Genomic DNA, 22,131 nt, shown 5'->3' on the forward strand with positions numbered 1-22,131 from the left:
TTTTATCTGCCAGTTTCCCCCTTTTATAGGGGTGTCCTGGCAGTTCTATTGGCTGATTTTTAAATCTTTTTAAAATCAGCCAATAGAAGTTTTTTTTTTTTTTTAAATCAGCAGATAGGAAAAAAAAAAGAGGACCCCTTCTGCTTTTTTTGTGGATTACCCTTTTGTTTATGGATTACGCTGGATCAAGAAAAGAAGAGTAGACTTCAGGTTCAAGTTTAGTGTTTTTTTAAGGTATTTTTTGGGGGGGCTTTATTTTTAGTCTTTTTTTTTTAGCTGAGGTTTAGGATAGCAGTGGGAATGTAAAGAATGTATAAATGATAAAGGAGTATAATTAATATTTTTGTTATTTTAATGTTAATTATGCATGTGATTATGTTTACAGTTTATTCTAATGCTTTAGGATAGGGTTTTTAGAGGGGATTTATTTAATTTTTAGGGTTTTTCTTTAAAAGTAGACTGTTCTTCTTACGCTAGGGGTCTTGGAGGGGTTAGCAGTTAGAGGGTTAATAGTGTAGGGGGGTTATATTTCAATGGAGGTTGTTGCGGGTTAGGGTTTAATATTGTAGTGTGGTTATAATGCAATGGTTATTGTGGTGGTTTATGGGTTAATAATGCAGTGGGGTTATATTGTGATATGTGTTGTGACAGTTTAGGGGTTAATAGTGTAGTGGCTATATATATATATATATATATATACATATTTAGACATGTGTATGTATGTTTATATATATATATATATATATGTTTATATATATATATATATATATATATATATATATATATATATATATATATATATATATATATATATATATATATATATATATATGGTAAAGCCCTTTGCAGCCCTTTTTTTGTCAAACACCTTATACCATATATCTTTGAGTCCTTATAACTATTAAATATTTTTTTAAACAAATTTTTATCGGGCGGTGTTTATTTGAGTGTAACTGTACTTTTACATGTATTAATGTTGTGTTTAACTTTTTTCCTCCCCTAGTCTTTATGCGAGCTCTGAAGTCTCGCTAACCTGATGCACATTAAATTTGATTGCGCTTGAGCGAATTTGTTTACTTTCAACAGGTAATATGTGTGCTATTTCCGTCACGCACAAAAAGCCCCAAAAACAAACATATAGTTTGCGCTCAGCAGCAAGAGTGCCACTCGTAGTCTGGAGGCCAGTTGCTTTAATTGATGTTAATGTTTTTGTTTTGTTTTTACTCATGAAAAATGGACGTGTTGCATCTTTAAAAAAAAAAAAAAAAAGAATTTATTAAATTTGTTTTTGTGGCATTCACTTCCACCTGTGCTTTTTTTGACATATTAAGTTAAAAAAAGCCCACAATAACACAGTAATAGTGTTTTTGTCTTCAGCTGTCAGGAAGCCTGCCAATTTGAGAAAGAAAGCTCTTTTCCAAATATGTAGTGCTTATTATAATATTAGTTCCTTTTGTAGCACTCCTTTTCCAGCTGCTTAATTATACTGCGCATATAGTATTAATTATAGTATTTATTCATCCATGGGGCTGGTAATTTGATTTTTCCCCCCCAAATATGTTGTTTCTAGAATGCTGTTGAGTCTCGTTGTCTTCTGTGGAAAAAGGCAAAAATCTTGATTTTCATTACGTTGCTACAAAAAACTTGGAAATTGTTATACATTATAAGGGTCTTTTGAGGGGACGGGGATGAATAAAATTGTAGCATCCTTTAGCTGGAAGATTGATATACTGTAATATTGAAGGCACAAAATAATTCTTTCATGCATATTAAAGGTATGTTAAAAATCATTTATGTCATTATGTACTTGTTTTATATATAACTAGTCTGTGGGATAGAGCCTCAATGGCTGATAAGGAAAACTCTCACAAATCCGTTGGTGGATGCGTACACGTTCTGCAAACATTAAAATGGTGTTTGTCTTTAAAGTAACATTAAACACTAAATGCATTTAAAGGGACAGTCAAGCCCCAAAAAGCTATCATGTTCCACGGCGTAGATTCTGGTAAGATCGTTTCATATTTTATACATGTATGATAACGCAAGAAGACAGGGTCACAGTGTGACTCCTTTTATCTGTATAGAATCAAGGATTAATATCTCCTTAGGGGGAATATTGAACAGGAGGGAATAATCTTATATGTTTATTTTATTTTATGCTGCTTTATGTGTGAGATGTTATGGGCTCATGGGCTGTTATGGAATATACAGGTTTCACTTTCACTTTGAGAGCCATGCAGCTTACAAGCTTGGCGCGCTTTCTCATAGCAGGGACGGTCCTGCATTGTGCACCATGTGATTCATTCCCTTTTTCCTGACCGGGTGTCTATCAGAGAGAGCCATAAATCTCTGTACTGTATGGGTTATAGGAGGTGGTGAGTGCCCCAGCCATTGGGGTATAAAAATAAAGTGCCATTTTTTTTAATAAAATAAGATGTTTTATTTCTCCAACATTGGTGTGTCCGGTCCACGGCGTCATCCTTACTTGTGGGAATATCTCTTCCCCAACAGGAAATGGCAAAGAGTCCCAGCAAAGCTGGCCATATAGTCCCTCCTAGGCTCCGCCCACCCCAGTCATTCTCTTTGCCGTTGCACAGGCAACATCTCCACGGAGATGGTTAAGAGTATGTGGTGTTTAAATGTAGTTTTTTTTTTATTCTACTATCAAGAGTTTGTTATTTTAAAATAGTGCTGGTATGTACTATTTACTCTGAAACAGAAAAGGATGAAGATTTCTGTTTGTGAGAGGAAGATGATTTTAGCAGACAGTAACTAAAATCGATTGCTGTTTCCACATAGGACTGTTGAGATTGAAGTAACTTCAGTTGGGGGAAACAGTTAGCAGACTTTTCTGCTTAAGGTATGACTAGCCATATTTCTAACAAGACTGTGTAATGCTGGAAGGCTGTCATTTCCCCTCATGGGGACCGGTAAGCCATTTTCTTAGTTTCAAACAGAATAAAGGGCTTAATATGGGCTATAAAACTGGTAGACACTTTTATGGGCTAAATCGATTGCTTTATTTGGACATTTTATACATGTTTATGCTGATAATTCACACTTATAAACTTGGGGAACGTTTTTTAACGTCAGGCACTATGTTAGACATCTTTTTCAGTCAGGGAGGGCCTTCCCAGTTGTAGGCTGAGCCTCATTTTCGCGCCATTACTGCGCAGTTGTTTTTGAGAGCAAGACATGCAGATGCATGTGTGAGGACCTGAAAGTGCTTGGAAAAGTTTCTAGAAGGCGTCATTTGGTATCGTATTCCCCTCTGGGCTTGGTTAGGTCACAGCAAAGGCTGTAGCTGGGACTGTATAGGGGTTAAATTTGTTAACGGCTCCGGTTCCGTTATTTTAAGGGTTAAAGCTCTGAAAATTGGTATGCAATACTTTTAATGCTTTAAGACACTGTGGTGAAAATTTGGTAAATTTTGAACGATTCCTTCATACTTTTTCACATATTCAGTAATAAAGTGTGCTCTGTTTAAAATTTAAAGAGACAGTAACGGTTTTGTTTTTAAACGGTTTTTGTGCTTTATTGACAAGTTCAAGCCTGTTTAACATGTCTGTGCCTTCGGATAAGCTATGTTCTATATGTATGAAAGCCAATGTGTCTCCCCATTCAAAATTGTGTGATAATTGTGCCATAGCGTCCAAACAAAGTAAGGACAGTACTGCCACAGATAATGAAATTGCCCAAGATGATTCCTCAGATGAGGGGAGTAGACATGATACTACATCATCCCCTACTGTGTCTACACCAGTTTTGCCCACGCAGGAGGCCCCTAGTACATCTAGCGCGCCAATGCTTATTACCATGCAACAATTGACGGCTGTAATGGATAACTCCATAGCAAATATTTTATCCAAAATGCCTGCATATCAGAGAAAGCGCGATTGCTCTGTTTTAAACACTGAAGAGCAGGAGGGCGCTGATGATAATTGTTCTGTCATACCCTCACACCAATCTGAAGTGGCCATGAGGGAGGTTTTGTCAGATGGGGAAATTTCAGATTCAGGAAAAATTTCTCAACAAGCTGAACCTGATGTGGTGACATTTAAATTTAAATTAGAACATCTCCGCGCACTGCTTAAGGAGGTGTTATCTACTCTGGATGATTGTGACAACTTGGTCATTCCAGAGAAATTATGCAAAATGGACAAGTTTCTAGAGGTTCCGGTGCACCCCGACGCTTTTCCTATACCCAAGCGGGTGGCGGACATAGTGAATAAGGAGTGGGAGAAGCCCGGCATACCTTTTGTTCCCCCCCCCTATATTTAAGAAATTATTTCCTATGGTCGACCCCAGAAAGGACTTATGGCAGACAGTTCCTAAGGTCGAGGGGGCAGTTTCTACTCTAAACAAGCGAACTACTATTCCTATTGAGGATAGTTGTGCTTTCAAAGATCCTATGGATAAAAAATTGGAAGGTTTGCTTAAAAAGATTTTTGTACAGCAAGGTTACCTTCTACAACCCATTTCGTGCATTGTTCCTGTCACTACAGCAGCGTGGTTCTGGTTCGAGGAACTAGAAAAGTCGCTCAGTAGAGAGACTCCGTATGAGGAGGTTATGGACAGAGTTCACGCACTTAAGTTGGCTAACTCTTTTATTTTAGATGCCGCTTTGCAATTAGCTAGATTAGCGGCGAAAAATTCAGGGTTTGCAATTGTGGCGCGCAGAGCGCTTTGGCTGAAGTCTTGGTCAGCGGATGTATCATCCAAGACGAAATTGCTTAACATCCCTTTCAAAGGTAAAACTCTCTTTGGGCCAGAATTGAAAGAGATTATCTCAGACATCACTGGGGGAAAGGGCCACGTCCTTCCACAAGATAGGCCTTTCAAGGCCAAGAATAAGTCTAATTTTCGTTCCTTTCGCAATTTCAGGAACGGACCAGCCTCTAGTTCTGCATCCTCTAAGCAAGAGGGTAATGCCTCACAGCCCAAACCAGCCTGGAAACCTATGCAAGGCTGGAACAAGGGTAAGCAGACCAAGAAGCCTGCTGCTGCTAACAAAACAGCATGAAGGAGTAGCCACCGATCCGGGACCGGATCTAGTAGGGGGCAGACTCTCTCTCTTTGCTCAGGCTTGGGCAAGAGATGTTCAGGATCCCTGGGCACTAGAAATAGTTTCTCAGGGTTATCTTCTGGAATTCAGGGAACTACCCCCAAGGGGAAGGTTCCACATGTCTCACTTATCCTTAAACCAAATAAAGAGACAGGCGTTCTTACATTGTGTAGAAGACCTGTTAAAGATGGGAGTGATACACCCTGTTCCAATGACAGAACAAGGAATGGGATTTTACTCAAATCTGTTCGTAGTTCCCAAAAAAGAGGGAACCTTCAGACCAATTCTGGATTTAAAGATCCTAAACAAATTTCTCAGGGTTCCATCGTTCAAAATGGAAACCATTCGAACGATTCTGCCCACTATCCAGGAAGGTCAATTTATGACTACCGTGGATCTAAAGGATGCGTACCTACATATTCCTATCCACAAAGAACATCATCAGTTCCTAAGGTTCGCCTTTCTGGACAAACATTACCAGTTTGTGGCCCTCCCATTCGGGTTAGCCACTGCTCCAAGGATTTTCACAAAGGTACTCTGGTCCCTTCTAGCGGTTCTAAGACCGAGGGGCATTGCAGTAGTACCGTACTTGGACGACATTCTAATACAAGCGTCTTCCCTTTCAAAAGCAAAGGCTCATACAGACATCGTTCTGGCCTTTCTCAGATCTCATGGATGGAAGGTGAACATAGAAAAAAGTTCTCTGTCTCCGTCAACAAGAGTTCCCTTCTTGGGAACAATAATAGATTCCTTAGAAATGAGAATTTTTCTGACAGATGTCAGAAAGTCAAAACTTCTAAGCACTTGTCAAGTTCTTCACTCTGTTCCACGTCCTTCCATAGCTCAGTGCATGGAAGTAGTAGGGTTGATGGTTGCAGCAATGGACATAGTTCCTTTTGCACGAATTCATCTAAGACCATTACAACTGTGCATGCTCAAACAGTGGAATGGGGACTATACAGACTTGTCTCCAGTGATCCAAGTAGATCAGAAGACCAGAGATTCACTTCGTTGGTGGCTGACCCTGGACCATCTATCCCAGGGAATGAGCTTCCGCAGACCAGAGTGGGTCATTGTCACGACCGACGCCAGTCTAGTGGGCTGGGGCGCAGTCTGGGAATCCCTGAAAGCTCAGGGACTATGGTCTCGGGAAGAGTCTCTTCTCCCGATAAACATTCTGGAACTAAGAGCGATATTCAATGCTCTCAGGGCTTGGCCTCAGCTTGCAAAGGCCAGATTCATAAGATTCCCGTCAGACAACATGACGACAGTTGCGTATATCAATCATCAGGGGGGAACAAGGAGTTCCCTAGCGATGAAAGAAGTGACCAAAATAATACAATGGGCGGAGGATCACTCCTGCCATCTATCTGCGATCCACATCCTAGGTGTGGAAAACTGGGAAGCGGATTATCTGAGTCGTCAGACATTCCATCCGGGGGAGTGGGAACTCCACCCGGAGATCTTTGCCCAATTGACTCAATTATGGGGCATTCCAGACATGGATCTGATGGCGTCTCGTCAGAACTTCAAGGCTCCTTGCTACGGGTCCAGATCCAGGGATCCCAAGGCGACTCTAGTGGATGCACTAGTAGCGCCTTGGACCTTCAACCTAGCTTACGTGTTTCCACCGTTTCCTCTCATTCCCAGGCTGGTAGCCAGGATCAAACAGGAGAGGGCCTCTGTGATCTTGATAGCTCCTGCATGGCCACGCAGGACTTGGTATGCAGACCTGGTGAATATGTCATCGGTTCCTCCATGGAAGCTACCTTTGAGACAGGACCTTCTTGTTCAGGGTCCATTCGAACATCCAAATCTGGTCTCCCTCCAGCTGACGGCTTGGAGATTGAACGCTTGATTCTATCAAAGCGTGGGTTTTCAGATTCTGTGATAGATACTCTGGTTCAGGCCAGAAAACCAGTAACTAGAAAGATTTACCATAAAATATGGAAAAGATATATCTGTTGGTGCGAATCCAAGGGATACCCATGGAATAAGATAAAAATTCCTAAGATTCTTTCCTTTCTGCAAGAAGGTTTGGATAAAGGATTATCTGCGAGTTCTCTAAAGGGACAGATTTCTGCTTTACCTGTCTTACTACACAAACGACTAGCAGCAGTGCCAGATGTTCAAGCATTTGTTCAGGCTATGGTTAGGATCAAGCCTGTTTACAGACCTTTGACTCCTCCCTGGAGTCTAAATCTAGTTCTTTCAGTTCTTCAAGGGGTTCCGTTTGAACCTCTACATTCCATAGATATTAAGTTATTATCTTGGAAAGTTTTGTTTTTGGTTGCTATTTCTTCTGCTAGAAGAGTTTCAGAGTTATCTGCTCTGCAGTGTACTCCGCCCTATCTGGTGTTCCATTCAGATAAGGTTGTTTTGCGTACTAAGCCTGGTTTTCTTCCAAAGGTTGTTTCCAACAAGAAGAGAGATAGTTGTACCTTCTTTGTGTCCGAATCCAGTTTCAAAGAAGGAACGTTTGCTACACAATTTAGATGTAGTCCGTGCTCTAAAGTTCTACTTAGAAGCTACAAAGGAGTTCAGACAAACATCTTCTCTGTTTGTCATCTATTCTGGTAAAAGGAGAGGTCAAAAGCAACTGCTACCTCTCTTTCCTTTTGGCTTAAAAGCATCATCCGATTGGCTTACGAGACTGCCGGACGGCAGCCTCCTGAAAGAATCACAGCTCACTCCACTAGGGCTGTGGCTTCCACATGGGCCTTCAAGAACGAGGCTTCTGTTGATCAGATATGTAAGGCAGCGACTTGGTCTTCACTGCACACTTTTGCCAAATTTTACAAATTTGATACTTTTGCTTCTTCGGAGGCTATTTTTGGGAGAAAGGTTTTGCAAGCCGTGGTGCCTTCCGTTTAGGTAACCTGATTTGCTCCCTCCCTTCATCCGTGTCCTAAAGCTTTGGTATTGGTTCCCACAAGTAAGGATGACGCCGTGGACCGGACACACCAATGTTGGAGAAAACAGAATTTATGCTTACCTGATAAATTACTTTCTCCAACGGTGTGTCCGGTCCACGGCCCGCCCTGGTTTTTTAATCAGGTCTGATGAATTCTTTTCTCTAACTACAGTCACCACGGTACCATATGGTTTCTCCTATATTTTTCCTCCTGTCCGTCGGTCGAATGACTGGGGTGGGCGGAGCCAAGGAGGGACTATATGGCCAGCTTTGCTGGGACACACCGTTGGAGAAAGTAATTTATCAGGTAAGCATAAATTCTGTTTTCTCTAGTTCTCCAGTTATTGCACTAGCAATGGAAGATTCTGTTACTTTCCTGTTTATATGGTGAGGAGACCTTAGTTCCGCCCTCTCAATTATGTTCCATATGCATTGATAATGTGATAATATCAAACATGTTTGATACTACGAAGCCGTCCACCTCTGAGGAGTTGTCCAGTGATGTGCGTACCCTACATTCTTATATCTCTACACATGCAGTTTTCCTGTAGCATTGCTGATCTGGAGGGGGCCTTTTTTCACCATACGTTACTGCGCAGTTCAGACGGCGGTGTCTGCAGCCTTTAATGCTTTACCTCGCCCTGCTAAGCACAAGCGAAAGGTTACATATTGCACTCCTTCCCAGAGTACATCAGATAATTTATTGGATTTAACTGAGGGTTATCCGAGGATGAGGTTCTTTCTGAGACTTCAGAGTATGAACATTCTGGGTCGGAGTCTGCTGCCTCTAAACCTCCATCTGCGGAGGAACCAGACTTTAGTTTAGGAATTTGGGCTTTCTTCTAAAGGAAGTTTTTTGCGCATTCAGAGGTTCCAGAGGCCAAATTGCCTGTTGAACCTTTAATTCCTAAATTGGATACAGTTTGAGGACAGGGGGGTACCTTATCCTTCCCTGCTCCTGTTAGATGGTGAAGATTAGTAAGAATGAATGGGACAGGATTGGATTCCTTTTACCCCTCTTCTCCCTTTAACAAATTGTCCCCGGTCCTGGACTCTCGATGGAGTTGTGAGGTTCCGTCCCTAAATGGGATGGCGTTATCTTCACCCTTGCTAAACGTACTACTATCCCGCTTGAGGATAGTTCTTCATTTGAAGAGCCCATGGATAAAAGATGGAAACTCTTTTAAGAAAAATGTTTCAACATACGGGATATTTGTTTCAACCGGCGGCGACTGTTGCCACGGTTACTGAAGAAACTACCTTCTGGTGTGGCTCCTTATAGGATTTGATCGGGTGGAGGATCCCCTCAACGTTACACAGAATAGATTTACGGCCTTCAGGGTTGTTAATTCTTTTATCTGTGCTGCTATTAAGCAGTTTATTCGCTTGAATGCTATGGCTTCAGCTTTTTCTGTTCAGGCCCATCGGGCTCTGGCTGAAGTCATGGTCTGCGGATATGACTTCTAAGTCTAGACTACTTCCCTCCCTTTAAGAGAATGATTTTGTCTGGTCCAGGCCTGGACTCAATTATCTCCATGGTCACAGGGGGCAAGGGTGCCCTCCTACCGCAAGAGTATATGAACTAATCTAAGGGACGATTTTTGTTCTGATAAAGCCCATGTTAGCAGTCCAAGCAGAGCCAGAAGCCCGCCGAGTCTATGTCGGCATGAATGGGCGGTCCCCGGTCCTCTTCTGGATCGTGTAGGGGGCAGTATGTCGCTCTTTTCAGTCGCTTTGTTCAGGGACATGCAGGATCCATGGGTCCTGGAGGTCATAGCTCAGGGTTACAAGATAGGTTTTAAGTCTCAGCCACCCAAGGGCATATTCCTCCTGTCTTCCTGACCAGAAAGGAGGGAAGCCTTTCTGGTGTGTACGGGATCTGTCCTCTAGGAGTTATTGTCCCAATGCCTATCACAGTGAGAGGTTTGGGATACTATTCAAACCTTTTCGTGGTCCCTAAGAAGTAGGGAACTTTCCGCCCGATTCTGGACCTAAAGTGTTTAAGCAGGTTTTTAAATGCCCCCTCTTTTAAGATGGATACAATAAGGTCCATTCTTCCCCTCATTTGAGATGGGTAGTTCATGACCACGATAGATCTGAAGGATGCTCCTTTCTTGTACCAATCCTTAAGGACCATTTCCAGTTCCTAAGGTTTGCATTCCTGGACCAGCACTTCCAGTTTATTATCCTTCCGTTTAGTCTGGTTAAAGAAATTTTTCGAAGAGTGGACCATTCGGAATATCTCCTCTGTCTTCTTCGATCCCATGAATGGCAGATAATCTAGAGAGAATTCTCTTGTATCAAGTACCAGGGTAGAATTCTCAGGTACTATAATAGTCTCCATAGACATGAGAATATTTCTAACAGACCAGAGACGTTGCAAGCTAGCTTCAACATGTCTTGTCCTCCAGATCTCCTTAAGGCCTTCTGTGGCTTGGTGTATAGAGGTGATTGGTCTCATGGTGTCCAGCTTGGACATCATTTCCTTTGCCAGGTTTCACCTCAGACTATTGCAACTGCGCATGCTGAAATAGTGGAACAGCGATCATTTCTCTGGACAACCAATCAGGAGAATCGCTCTGTTGGTTGTTTTGTCCGGATCACTTGTCCTGAGGGACGTCCGACTCAAGACCATCCTGGGAGATTGTGACTATGGTTGCGAGTCTGTCAGGATGGGGAGCTGTTTGGGGTGCCAGGAAGGCACAGGGCCTCTAGTCTCAGGAGGTAAAGCTCTCTCCTGATCTCATTTTGGATCTTCGGGCAATATACAATGCTTTGAAGGCTTGGCCTCTGCTGGGTTCGTCCCAGTTAATCAGATTCCAATCAAACAATATATCCTCAGTGGCTTACATCAACCATCATGGGGGGGACGAGAAGCTCCCTAGTTTTGATGGAAGTATCTCAGATTCTGGTGTGGGGGAGACATGCATTTGTTCGCTGTCAGCGATCCACATTCCGGGTGTGGACAACTGGGAAGCGGATTTCCTCAGCAGACAATCCTTTTATCCGGGAGAATGGTCTCTCCATTCTGAGTGTTTGCAGAGATTTGCAAGAGGAAGATGTTATAACGTCTCAATACCAAGCTACCCAGATAGGGGTCGAGGTACAGGGAACCTCAGGCGGAGCTAGCAGATGCATTAGTGGTGCCTTGGAGGTTCAATCTGATTTAACCTTTCCGACCATTACCACTACTTCCTAGTGTAGTGGCTTGAGTCAAGCAGGCATCAGTGATACTGACTGCTCCATCTTGGCTGCAAAGGATATGGTTCGCTGATCTAGTGGGGATGTCATCATCTCCTCCGTGGAAGTTACCTTGTCGCAGGGATCTGCTGACCAAGGTCTCTTTGTTCATCAATGTCTAGATTCTCTGAGGCTTACTGCGTGGAGATTAAATGCTTATTCCTAGCCAAGAGAGGGTTTTCTGAGAAAGTTATTTTTACTCTCATTCATGCTCGTAAGGCGGTTGCTCGTCGCATATATCATAAGGTGTGGAGGACCTACTTATTCTGTTCTCCAGGATGAGCGGGAGAAGGGCTTTTCTGCAAGTCCCCTGAAGGGACAGTTTTTGGCCTTGTCTGTGTTACTGCACAAGAGGTTTGAAGAGCTTCCAGATGTGCAGCCATTTGTTAAGGCTCTGCTGGGATCAGACCTGTGTTTAGATCTAAGGCTCCTCCTTGGAGTTTAAATCTTGTCCTTAAGGTTTTGCAACGGGCTCCGTGGAGCCTATGCATGAAGTAGACATTAAATTGTTGTCTTGGAAGGTTCCTTTTCTACTGGCTATTGCTTCTGCATGCAGAGTTTCTGTGATTGCTGCCTTGCCGATAAGGCTGTTCTACGAACCAAGTTAGGTTTTCTTCCTAAGGTTGTGTCAATTAGCAACATCAATCAAGAGATTGTGATTCCTTTCTTATGCCCTAATCCTTCTTCGTCGAAGGAATGTTTACAACGTATTTCTGGATGTGGTTTGTGCCTTGAAGTTCTATCTTTGGGCCTTGAAGGAATTTAGACAAACCTCTTTCTCTGTTTGTTCTCTTTTCCGGGAAGCTTAGGGATCAGAGGGCCTCTTCGACTTCCTTATCTTTTTGTCTGAGCAGTGTCATCCTTTTAGTATAGAAACAGCGGGACATAAGGCTCCTCTGAGGATTACAGCTCATTCATTTTGGGCCTTCAAAAATGAGGCCTCTATGGATCAGATTTGTAAGGCGGCTACCTGGTTCTCCTTACATACTTTTTCCAAAATTTTACAAGTTTGATGTTTTTCCTTCTGCTGAAGCAGCCTTCGGGAGAAAGGTTTTGCAGCTTGTGGTGCCCTCAGATTAGGGTCCGCCTCTCTTTTTTCCCTTCCGTTAGCATTCCGTGTACTCTAGAACTTGGGTATATGTTTCCCACAAGTAAGGAATGCAGATGTGGACTCTTCCCATATTAAGATGGAAAACATAAATTATGCTTACCTGATAATTTAATTTCCATCTGTATGGGAAGAGTCCACAGCTCCCGTCCGTGTGCTCTCATGGGCGGCCCTAAATTTGAATTTTTTTTCTTCTGGCACCTTTTTTCACCCTGATATCTCTCCTACTGTTCCTTGTTCCCTCTGCAGAATGACTGGGGTATGAGGAAGTTTGGGAGGTATTTAAGCCTTTGGCTGGGGTGTCTTTGCCTCCTCCTGCTGGCCTGGTTCCGTATTTCCCACAAGTAAGGAATGCAGCTGTGGACAGATGGAAATGAAATTATCAGGTAAGCATAATTTGTTTTTTCTTTGTTCTCTTTGTATCTTTATTTGAAAAAGCAGGAATGTAAGCTAGTAAGCTTAGGAGCCGGACCATTTCTCTTTCAGAACCCTGGGTAGTGCTTGCTGATTGGTGGCTACATTTAGCCACCAATAAGCAAGTGCTACCCAGGTGTTTCACCAAAAATAAAGATACCAAGAGAAGGAAGAAAAACATTATAATATCTGAATCATGAAAGAAAAAATGTGGGTTTCATATCCCTTTAACCTTTACAAATGGGTTAAGCACAAATTTAAAGTCAACTTCAGTGTAGCGATGCACCACCGGCCCTAGATGAACACATTTATTTAGCCAATGGCAAGAGACATATGTCTGAAGAACTGCAGCAGGGAGCGCCTAGCCAGCATACACAGATAATTATCCAAATGAAAGAAGAGAAAATAAAGTCCTTCTCTCATATACGCTGCTCCGCTAGACACCAGAAATACTTTAGTCTTTAGATCCTTCAAAAACAAAGCAAGAAAGTGCCTCATAGTGCAGAAAAACACTGGCAAAACCCCACAAAAACCCCTGTAAAATGCACCTCCAGGTTCTTAAATTACATAGTGAGTGCTCTCTGTGACTCAGCTCACTGTCCTCACAATAAGCTGAAACCGCTTCTTCAGACTGGAGCAAAATGGAGTGAATCTCTCCTCATGTAGCTGTAGGAGACATCAATTCAAGATTCAATTTTTTGGTTCCAAATAAACTTAAAAAATAGTATCAAATTAAGTATTTATTATAAGCGCTCGAAGCTACGTGTACACATTAAAAGTATGAAACATATCAAATATAAATCAATCTCCATACAAAGCGTTTCTCGGCCCCATAAAACCTTATGGCTCTTTCATCAGAAAGCACACATTATAGAGATGAATTTTTCTTGTGTGTTGCCCTTTGTTGTGGAATTTCCCCAGTGTTTTTCTGCACCATTAGAAGCCCTCTTGTTGTGTTTTGGAAGAAGCTTATGTGTGTACCCACCATTCAGCAGCTAGCTCTCAGTAGTACATTGCTCCTGCTGTGCCTATCTAGGTATGCTGTTAAAAAAATAATACAAAGAGAAGTAAAATGTGATAATAGAAGTTGAAATTGAAGTCTTTTGAAATTGCATGTGCTGTCTGAGCATTTTGACTTTCATATCCCTTTAAAGGAAAAGTTTACTATCGGGGTCGACAAATCTCTTTAAAATTTGGGAACCAATAAGAATATTTAGAAGCCAGTCATACTTTTAAGAACCACAAAGTTGTATTTGTATTTAGATGTATGGTGAAAAAATTGTATTGTTTATAAAGATAGATAATCCCTTTATAACCCATTCCCCAGTTTTCCATAACCAACACAGTTATATTAATATTCTTTTACCTCTGTGATTACCTTGTATCTAAGGGGCCGATTTAACAAGGGGCCCTGAATGTAGCTGTAATCGCGCAAGCCTTCAGGTTTGCCGGAAACAGGAATTAAGAAGCAGCGTATGCTGTCTGCATTTATCGATCTGCAGCGGACATGATCCGCTGCACATCGTTAAAACGGCCCATAAGCCTCTGCAGACTGCCCCCATATCTCAGTGCTTTTGACAATCTTGCATTTTAGCCAATTAGTGCCCGTTCATGCAGCGTTTTTTATCATACACATGAATGAGCAGCAATTAAATAAGTGAAAATATGTTTGCATAAAGACGGTTCAGTTAAAGCTTTTAAAACAAACAGGAAACACATATTTGTGCACAATGGATTCCTGTTGGTAATCAGAGGCTCATCACAAAATTGATTACAATTTTTTCAGTACACGAACACTAATACATTTTAAATATATAGTTTAGATGCAACTAAAAATAATTGACGCTATTGTCCCTTTATTTTTCTTTTGCAGAAGCCTTATTCCATTTCATATGCTATAGACTGAAGTAGTAGTGTTTTAATAAACTATTAAAGTGACAATAAAATAATTTTGTTTCTTTGTTGCATTTCTTAGAGAGGTATTTTTTTTTATTATGCAGTACTTTTTGTTGTTTTATGAAAAACATATGTTAATCTTCTGAAAAAACAGATGTGGGAGATGTCCTTTTCAACCAATGAGCTTCAATACCACAGACCAGTTCTGCACAAACATGCATTTCCTGTTACGTAAACAGCTATAACATAGCCTTTTTTTATGCAAAAAAATGTTTAAATAGTGCCTTTAAAGCATTGTCATATTTGACACATTTTACATGTATAAAAGCAAAATACATAAGGCTTTTTGTACCTAAAAGTAAATGATGATAAGACTCTTGTAGTAATATAACTTGTTTGGAATTGTATAAAAAGCATTACATATGATTGTACCTGGCATCACTTATTGAAATGGCATCTAAATTAGCATAGTTAAGTTTTGTATACGACACCTCTTCGTAAAGAACAAAAAGAGATTGGGAAATGTATTTCTTTTATTATCAGATATTTCTTATTTAGATGCAGCCAAATACCATTCATCTGTTGTAAGTGTAATCTACTTTTGTGGGATGTTTTGTTCAGTTTCTTCACAAAAAAATATTTTATTTGGTGTTGCTAGGCAACTATTTGCTTCACAGCATCAGAGAAATGAAAGGGTCATGAAGATCAATTCTGTATCATACAAATTTGTTATACTAATTTGGTCCTTTGAGTCTCAAAATGCTTCTCTTTTTCATTTTAGGTAATGTGATTGTCTATGGGAACACACTTGACAGTCACACCACAATTTCTGCCCTTTTATCACTTGGAATTAGTGGTTTTCGCATCCACCTGGTACAGCCTCCACTTACTTCGAACATTAGCTGTTTTAACAACTACGCTATTGAAGAAGCAGTGCAAAAAGCTTTATCAGCAGCTGGTGTAACATCCTACTACAACTGTAAACTGGCACAATGGAATGATGGTGGGGATCCTGAGCCTATCCACTGTGCTAGTTTCACCACCGACACAAAGCCGCTGAGATTACAGTGTACAGTAAGCATGATTTACTATATATTTTTTTCTGCAGAATTAAAAATGTTCTGAAATAGTTTAGGAAGGTTTATTATATTTTATCTGTTACTATGAATAAGAAAGTTAAAGAGACACCAAAGTTTTAAAATTAAAAAGATCACAAAGGTCTTCGTACTGAGTAGTGCATAGTTATTTTATTAAAAGTGGCCAAAGTGCAGTTTAAATAAATATTTCAGAACCCTTTGGGTCCTATTTTACTGACCCTTTCCCAGTAGCTTATGGGAAAGTGGGTGCCAGGCAGTTTGGCCATTTAAGACAAACAGAATTACTTTAGAGACCATCCTGGAGACATTTGATGATATTACTTTGAAGTAATTTGCACATTATCAGACATCATCAGGCTTGTAAAGTCATCAGCTAAGGTAACAAATTATTGGTGATGACTTCAGAATGATTACTGATTACTTCACAAGCATGAACATTTAAATATTTCAGCATGTGGGCATACTTCAGGATGGCTTCTGATTATTAGTCTGGAGTCATTAATTCAGAATGACTCCAGGAAGATCATCCTTTTTGACAAGGGTAGGGCAATAGCACCTGCTACATTGACTCAAAGCAGAGTTTACTTCCATCTCTGCTGCTTCAGAAGAGCGGGCAGTTTGTTTTATGATTGTCTATACTGCCTAGTATATCTCAATCTTGATCGAGGGGCAGAAGGGGGTGGGAAAAAAGGAACAATGAGAAGCCTAAAATAGATATTATGTATTGGTCACTTTTAATATGGTCAGTATATACTTCTCAGTGCAATGTTTTAAAGCATTATCCATTGTTGTTCTTTAAACATTATTATTGCATTTTATTTTTGCAGAAAGTGTTCCTCAGTAGTTAAAATAAACAACTTCTTACAAAAACAGAAAGGCAAAAAAAACCTCAGTCGGTCCTACCAGTCACTTGATCTTAGCAGACTAGAATTACTGATTTAAAACATTGCACTAATGAAACTGTGGCCTTGCCATCCTATTATATAGGTTTCCCACAAACTTGTGAAATATCCTAGCCTATGGACCTCATAATGTTATGAAAGCTTGTTATTTATAATGTCTCTATAACACTGAACATAAGAAACACTTTAAAGGGATATGAAACCCAGACAGAGCATACAATTTGAAAAATGTTTCTGATTCTATTATCAAATTTGCTTCGTTGTTATGATATTCTTTGTTGAAGATATTATTATTATCATGTATTTGTATAGCGCCGCCAAATTCTGTATCGCTTGGTAGAATGATAGGGGTATACAATGCCAAGGATTTGTGAAAAAATACAAAACATAACAAAACTAAACAAATCTAGTACAGGAGGAAGAGGGCACTGCTCCGGAGAGCTCACAGTCTACAGGTTTAGGGTGCAGAGACATAAGGTTGTGGTAGCTTGTCACATCGGTTGTAGTTGCAGCAGTGAGTCAGGCAGTTCATGTATTAGTTTGGTTCGGATGAGGGATAGAGGAGAGATGGTAAGCCTCTCTGAGTAGGTGGGTTTTCAAGGAGCGTCTGAAGCTATACAAGGTTGGAGACAGTCTTATGGAGCAGGATAGAGAGTTCCAGAGGACAGGAGCAGCACGTGCGAAGTCTTGGAGGCGGGAGTGGGACGTAGAGATAACAGGAGTGTTGTAGGTCAGAGGTGATCGAAGAGGACGGGATGGGGAATATTTCACGATGAGAGAGGAAATATAGTTGGGAGTTAGACTGTTGAGTGCTTGGTAAGTTAAGGATAATACTTTAAATTGTATTCGGAAGTGTATGGGGAGCCAGTGTAGAGACTGGCAGAGCGCAGCAGCTAATGTAGATCGGCGACTTAGGTGGATGAGTCTAGCAGAAGCAATTTATAACAGTAGATTGCAATAATCAATGCGTGACAAAATGAGGGACTGAATAAGTATTTTTGTAGTTTTTTGAGTAGGAAGGGATGAATTCTGGAAATGTTGCGTAGGTGTGAACGGCAGGATTAGGTAAGTGCCTGTATTTGTGGGTTGAATGTGAGTTCTGAGTCTAGTGTGACCTGGGGTGACGGTTTCTCTCCAACCGTCAGAGAAATGTCAGGTGTTGGATGTCTCAAAGAGGGGGAAATAAGCAGCAGCTCAGTTTTGGACAGATTAAGTTGGAGGTAGTGAGAAGACATCCAAGATTAAATTGCAGAGAGGCAGTTGGAAATCTGGTTGAGTAAAGAGGGAGCGATATCAGGAGAGGAAATATAGATTTGGGTATCATCAGCATATAAGTGGTACTGGAATCCAAAGGAGGCTAAGGGAGGATGTATAGAGAGAGAAAAGCAAGGGGCCCCCCAAGAGAGAGCCTTGCGGTACTCCAACTGAGAGAGGCATAGGATCACAAGATATGTTGTTAAAGGAAACTGAAAACGAGCGGTTTGAGAGATATGAGGCAAGCCAGGAGAGGGCTGTGTCTCGGATGCCAAATGAATGTAGTATTTTTAGGAGGAGAGGATGATCGACTGTGTCAAAAGCAGGGGATAGGGCAAGAAGAATTAGTAAGCCTTTTGCTTTAGCTGATAACAGGTCATTTGTTACTTTAGCAAGAGGGGTTTCTGTTGAGCGTTTAGGGCGGAAATGGATCAAGAATGGAGTTAGTTATGAGAAATTGAGCAAGCCGATTATAGACCAGTCGTTCCAATAATTTTGAAGCAAAGGGATGTAAGGAGACCGGTCGATAGTTAGATGGTGTGGAGGGGTCAGGATTGGTATGATTGACGCATGCTTTAATGTATCAGGAAATGTGCCATTGGTGAGAGATTGGTTAAAGAGATGAGTTAGGCTAGGGGTTAGTAAAGCAGAGAGAGAGGGAAGAAGTTGTGAAGGAATAGGGTCAAGTGGGCAGGTTGGAAAATCAGCCAAGGATAGGAGTACAGAGACTTCTTCCTTTGTTACATGAGGGAAGTAGTATAGAGTTTTGTTAATAGAAGGGGTGGGTAGGATTGCTGGGTTTGAGGGGTCTGAGATGCAGATATCTTTTCTAATGGTGTCAATTTCTTTCATGTAATTAGCAAGAGTCCATGAGCTAGTGACGTATGGGATATACATTCCTACCAGGAGGGGCAAAGTTTCCCAAACCTCAAAATGCCTATAAATACACCCCTCACCACACCCACAAATCAGTTTTACAAACTTTGCCTCCTGTGGAGGTGGTGAAGTAAGTTTGTGCTAGATTCTACGTTGATATGCGCTCCGCAGCAGGTTGGAGCCCGGTTTTCCTCTCAGCGTGCAGTGAATGTCAGAGGGATGTGAAGAGAGTATTGCCTATTTGAATTCAATGATCTCCTTCTACGGGGTCTATTTCATAGGTTCTCTGTTATCGGTCGTAGAGATTCATCTCTTGCCTCCCTTTTCAGATCGATGATATACTCTTATATATACCATTACCTCTACTGATTCTCGTTTCAGTACTGGTTTGGCTTTCTACTACATGTAGATGAGTGTCCTGGGGTAAGTAAGTCTTATTTTCTGTGACACTCTAAGCTATGGTTGGGCACTTTTATATAAAGTTCTAAATATATGTGTTTAAACATTTATTTGCCTTGATTCAGGATGTTCAACGTTCCTTATTTTCAGACAGTCAGTTTCATATTTGGGATAATGCATATGAATAATTCAATTTTTTCTTACCTTAAAATTTGACTTTTTTTTCCTGTGGGCTGTTAGGCTCGCGGGGGCTGAAAATGCTTCATTTTATTGCGTCATTCTTGGCGCGGACTTTCTTGGCGCAAAGATTTTCCTGTCATTTCTGGCGTCATACGTGTCGCCGGAAGTTGCGTCATTTTTTTTACGTTTTTGCGCCAAAAAATGTCGGCGTTACCGGATGTGGAGCCATTTTTGCCGCCAAAAGCATTTAGGCGCCAAATAATGTGGTCGGCTTTTTTTGGCGCTAAAAAATTCGAGCGTCGTTGTCTCCACAATATTTAAGTCTCATTATTTATTGCTTCTGGTTGCTAGAAGCTTGTTCATTGGCATTTTTTTCCCATTCCTGAAACTGTCATTTAAGGAATTTGATCAATTTTGCTTTATATGTTGTTTTTTCTATTACATATTGCAAGATGTCTCAAATGGACTCTGAATCAGAAGCCACTTTTGGAAAAACGCTTAACTGAGTATCAGTTCTACCAAAGCTAAGTTCATTTATTTTAAATGTTATAAATTTTTATCTTTAGCTATGGTTTGTAATAAGATATTATGTTATACTTTTACATGCGGAATCCATTAGTATTTATGCTTTATATATTTTCTTTTCTTACAAGAAATATTTAGAAGACTTATAAGAAATATTTTTCTTATTCTATGTTAAAGACTTTGTCTGACTTCGTGCCTTCTAATAAAATTTTTAGGTCTTTTTCACTTCTTTTTTAATTATTGAAGTTTCAAATGACCAACAAGATACTGATTTATCCTTCTCTGATGATGTTTTTTTCAGAAATTTTCTTCATCAGATATTGACACTAACAAATCTACTTTTTCTCTTGTTAAAGTGAATGTAAACTCTGCTTCCTCTCTATAGTTCGGCATAACAGTGATGTTTAAATAACATGACTTTAATTCATCAAAGTTTTGAAATAATACTAATTACCGTGAATTTTTATGTTTATAGCCTTGCACCCGTCATTATAATCCTCCACCCGGCATTTGCTATCATTCATTGTAATTTCTATGCACGATCCTTATAACCAATGACGGCTTTAACCACGGGGGGACCCAACCCATTTCTATGTCATCACGCATCTGTATTGCGCTTGTGCTAGACAGCTCTTCCACCATTCTTATCATAAGCTCGTTCACATTTCGCGCATGCGCAATAGAAAACTTCACGGAGTTCATTCATTATAGAGATACTATACCGCTCGGTAAGTAAATATACTTACAATACTATTAGTTTGCAATATTACGGGATGGAGGATGAGAACGTTTGCTTCGCTACCCAACGATAGTATTCAGTGAATGTACTGATTCACTGAATACTATGTTGATTGACAGTGGAATTGGGTTTTGATGCATGCGCATTGTTTAACTGAGACGGGAGCGCGCATTGCTTGCCACTACGTAAACAGCGGGTGGGACCGCTGTATACGTATTATTGAAGAGAATAAGGATGTTGAGAGTGGGAGGAGCAGGTATAGTCAAACAACGATATTTAGAAATGAATATAAAAATTATATTACACATTTTATGAAAAAATAAAAGTGACGGTATGGTTAATATACTTATTGGCTATATAATTATACTTTCAAAACAGTAAAAATTTACATTACAACACAAGTGTGTTCAGTCCACGGGTCATCCATTACTTATGGGATATATTCTCCTTCCCAACAGGAAGTTGCAAGAGGATCACCCAAGCAGAGCTGCTATATAGCTCCTCCCCTCACATGTCATACCCAGTCATTCTCTTGCAACTCTCAACAAAGAAGGAGGTCGTGAGAGGAGTTAGGAGTTTTTTACTTAATTATTCTTCAATCAAAAGTTTGTTATTTTAAATGGCACCATTTAAATGGCACCACGACTTGAAAAAGGCCCATCAGAGGGCCGAAACGCGTAGACGGACAATCGACATACGATTTGTGAGGCTTGCCATATTTCCAGGATATTGCTGAGTGGGGTGAGTTTATTTACCAATACTCTACACCCCATAGGCTGTTTGTTTAGTGCACTTTTCTTTTTCTTCTTTTAGGTATTGTTTATATTGATCAGAACTGGGACCCTCATAAAGTTAGGATTATCAGCTACATTGGACCCTATCGAGGCACACCAGGAATTGGATTTTTAACTGACTTTTATAATCTACAACAGGACTTTGTTCATATTACCACCCAGACTTTTATTTTTTATTTTTCATATTTAGTTTTGTATTTCTGTTTTTGGAACATAGTATCTGCACATCTGATTCTCTAGGATATTATTTGATTAGGAGATTGCCAGTATTTATTTGAGTAAAGGATCCACGCACATATTTTTTATATTAGGGATTATTTGTATTTTTCTGTATCTTTACTTAACGGAGAAGTTTGTAATCTCCCACTAATGTTAAGATTGTTTTATTTTTTATTTTTTCTCAGAACATACCGGTATTGTTCTAGTTAGGTTTGAATTGATTTATACTAATTTCACACTAATTGATTGCACAATTTGTTATATTATTTTTTTCACAAAATTACTTCATCTTTGGCTCACTGTTTCTATTTCCAATTTTATTTTTATTTTCATTTTTTGAATTTTGAAGATTGTGAGTTTGGATTGTGTATTATTTTAGAATCTTTTTCACGAATTATATTGTGATTTTTTTTATTATATCACATATTCTGCACATATTAGATCGTATACTTCTTTCTTCTACTTGATTGTAACATTAATCACCGGATATTCGTGACCATAATTTCACT

The 22,131-nt window shown here is 40.2% G+C and overlaps 1 protein-coding gene across 1 annotated transcript in view; it reads left to right on the forward strand.

Moving 5' to 3' along the window:
• The window catches only part of CFAP61 (cilia and flagella associated protein 61), an 854,500-nt gene that overhangs the window by 576,095 nt on the left and 256,274 nt on the right, over positions 1-22,131 (forward strand). Inside the window, exon 21 of the mRNA XM_053712009.1 lies at positions 15,419-15,711. Coding sequence (XP_053567984.1) covers positions 15,419-15,711 — 293 coding nt within the window. The remainder of the gene's footprint in view (positions 1-15,418; positions 15,712-22,131) is intronic.

The sequence above is a fragment of the Bombina bombina genome, chromosome 4 (genome assembly GCF_027579735.1).
Source record: "Bombina bombina isolate aBomBom1 chromosome 4, aBomBom1.pri, whole genome shotgun sequence".
NCBI classification, from domain to species: Eukaryota; Metazoa; Chordata; class Amphibia; order Anura; family Bombinatoridae; genus Bombina; species Bombina bombina.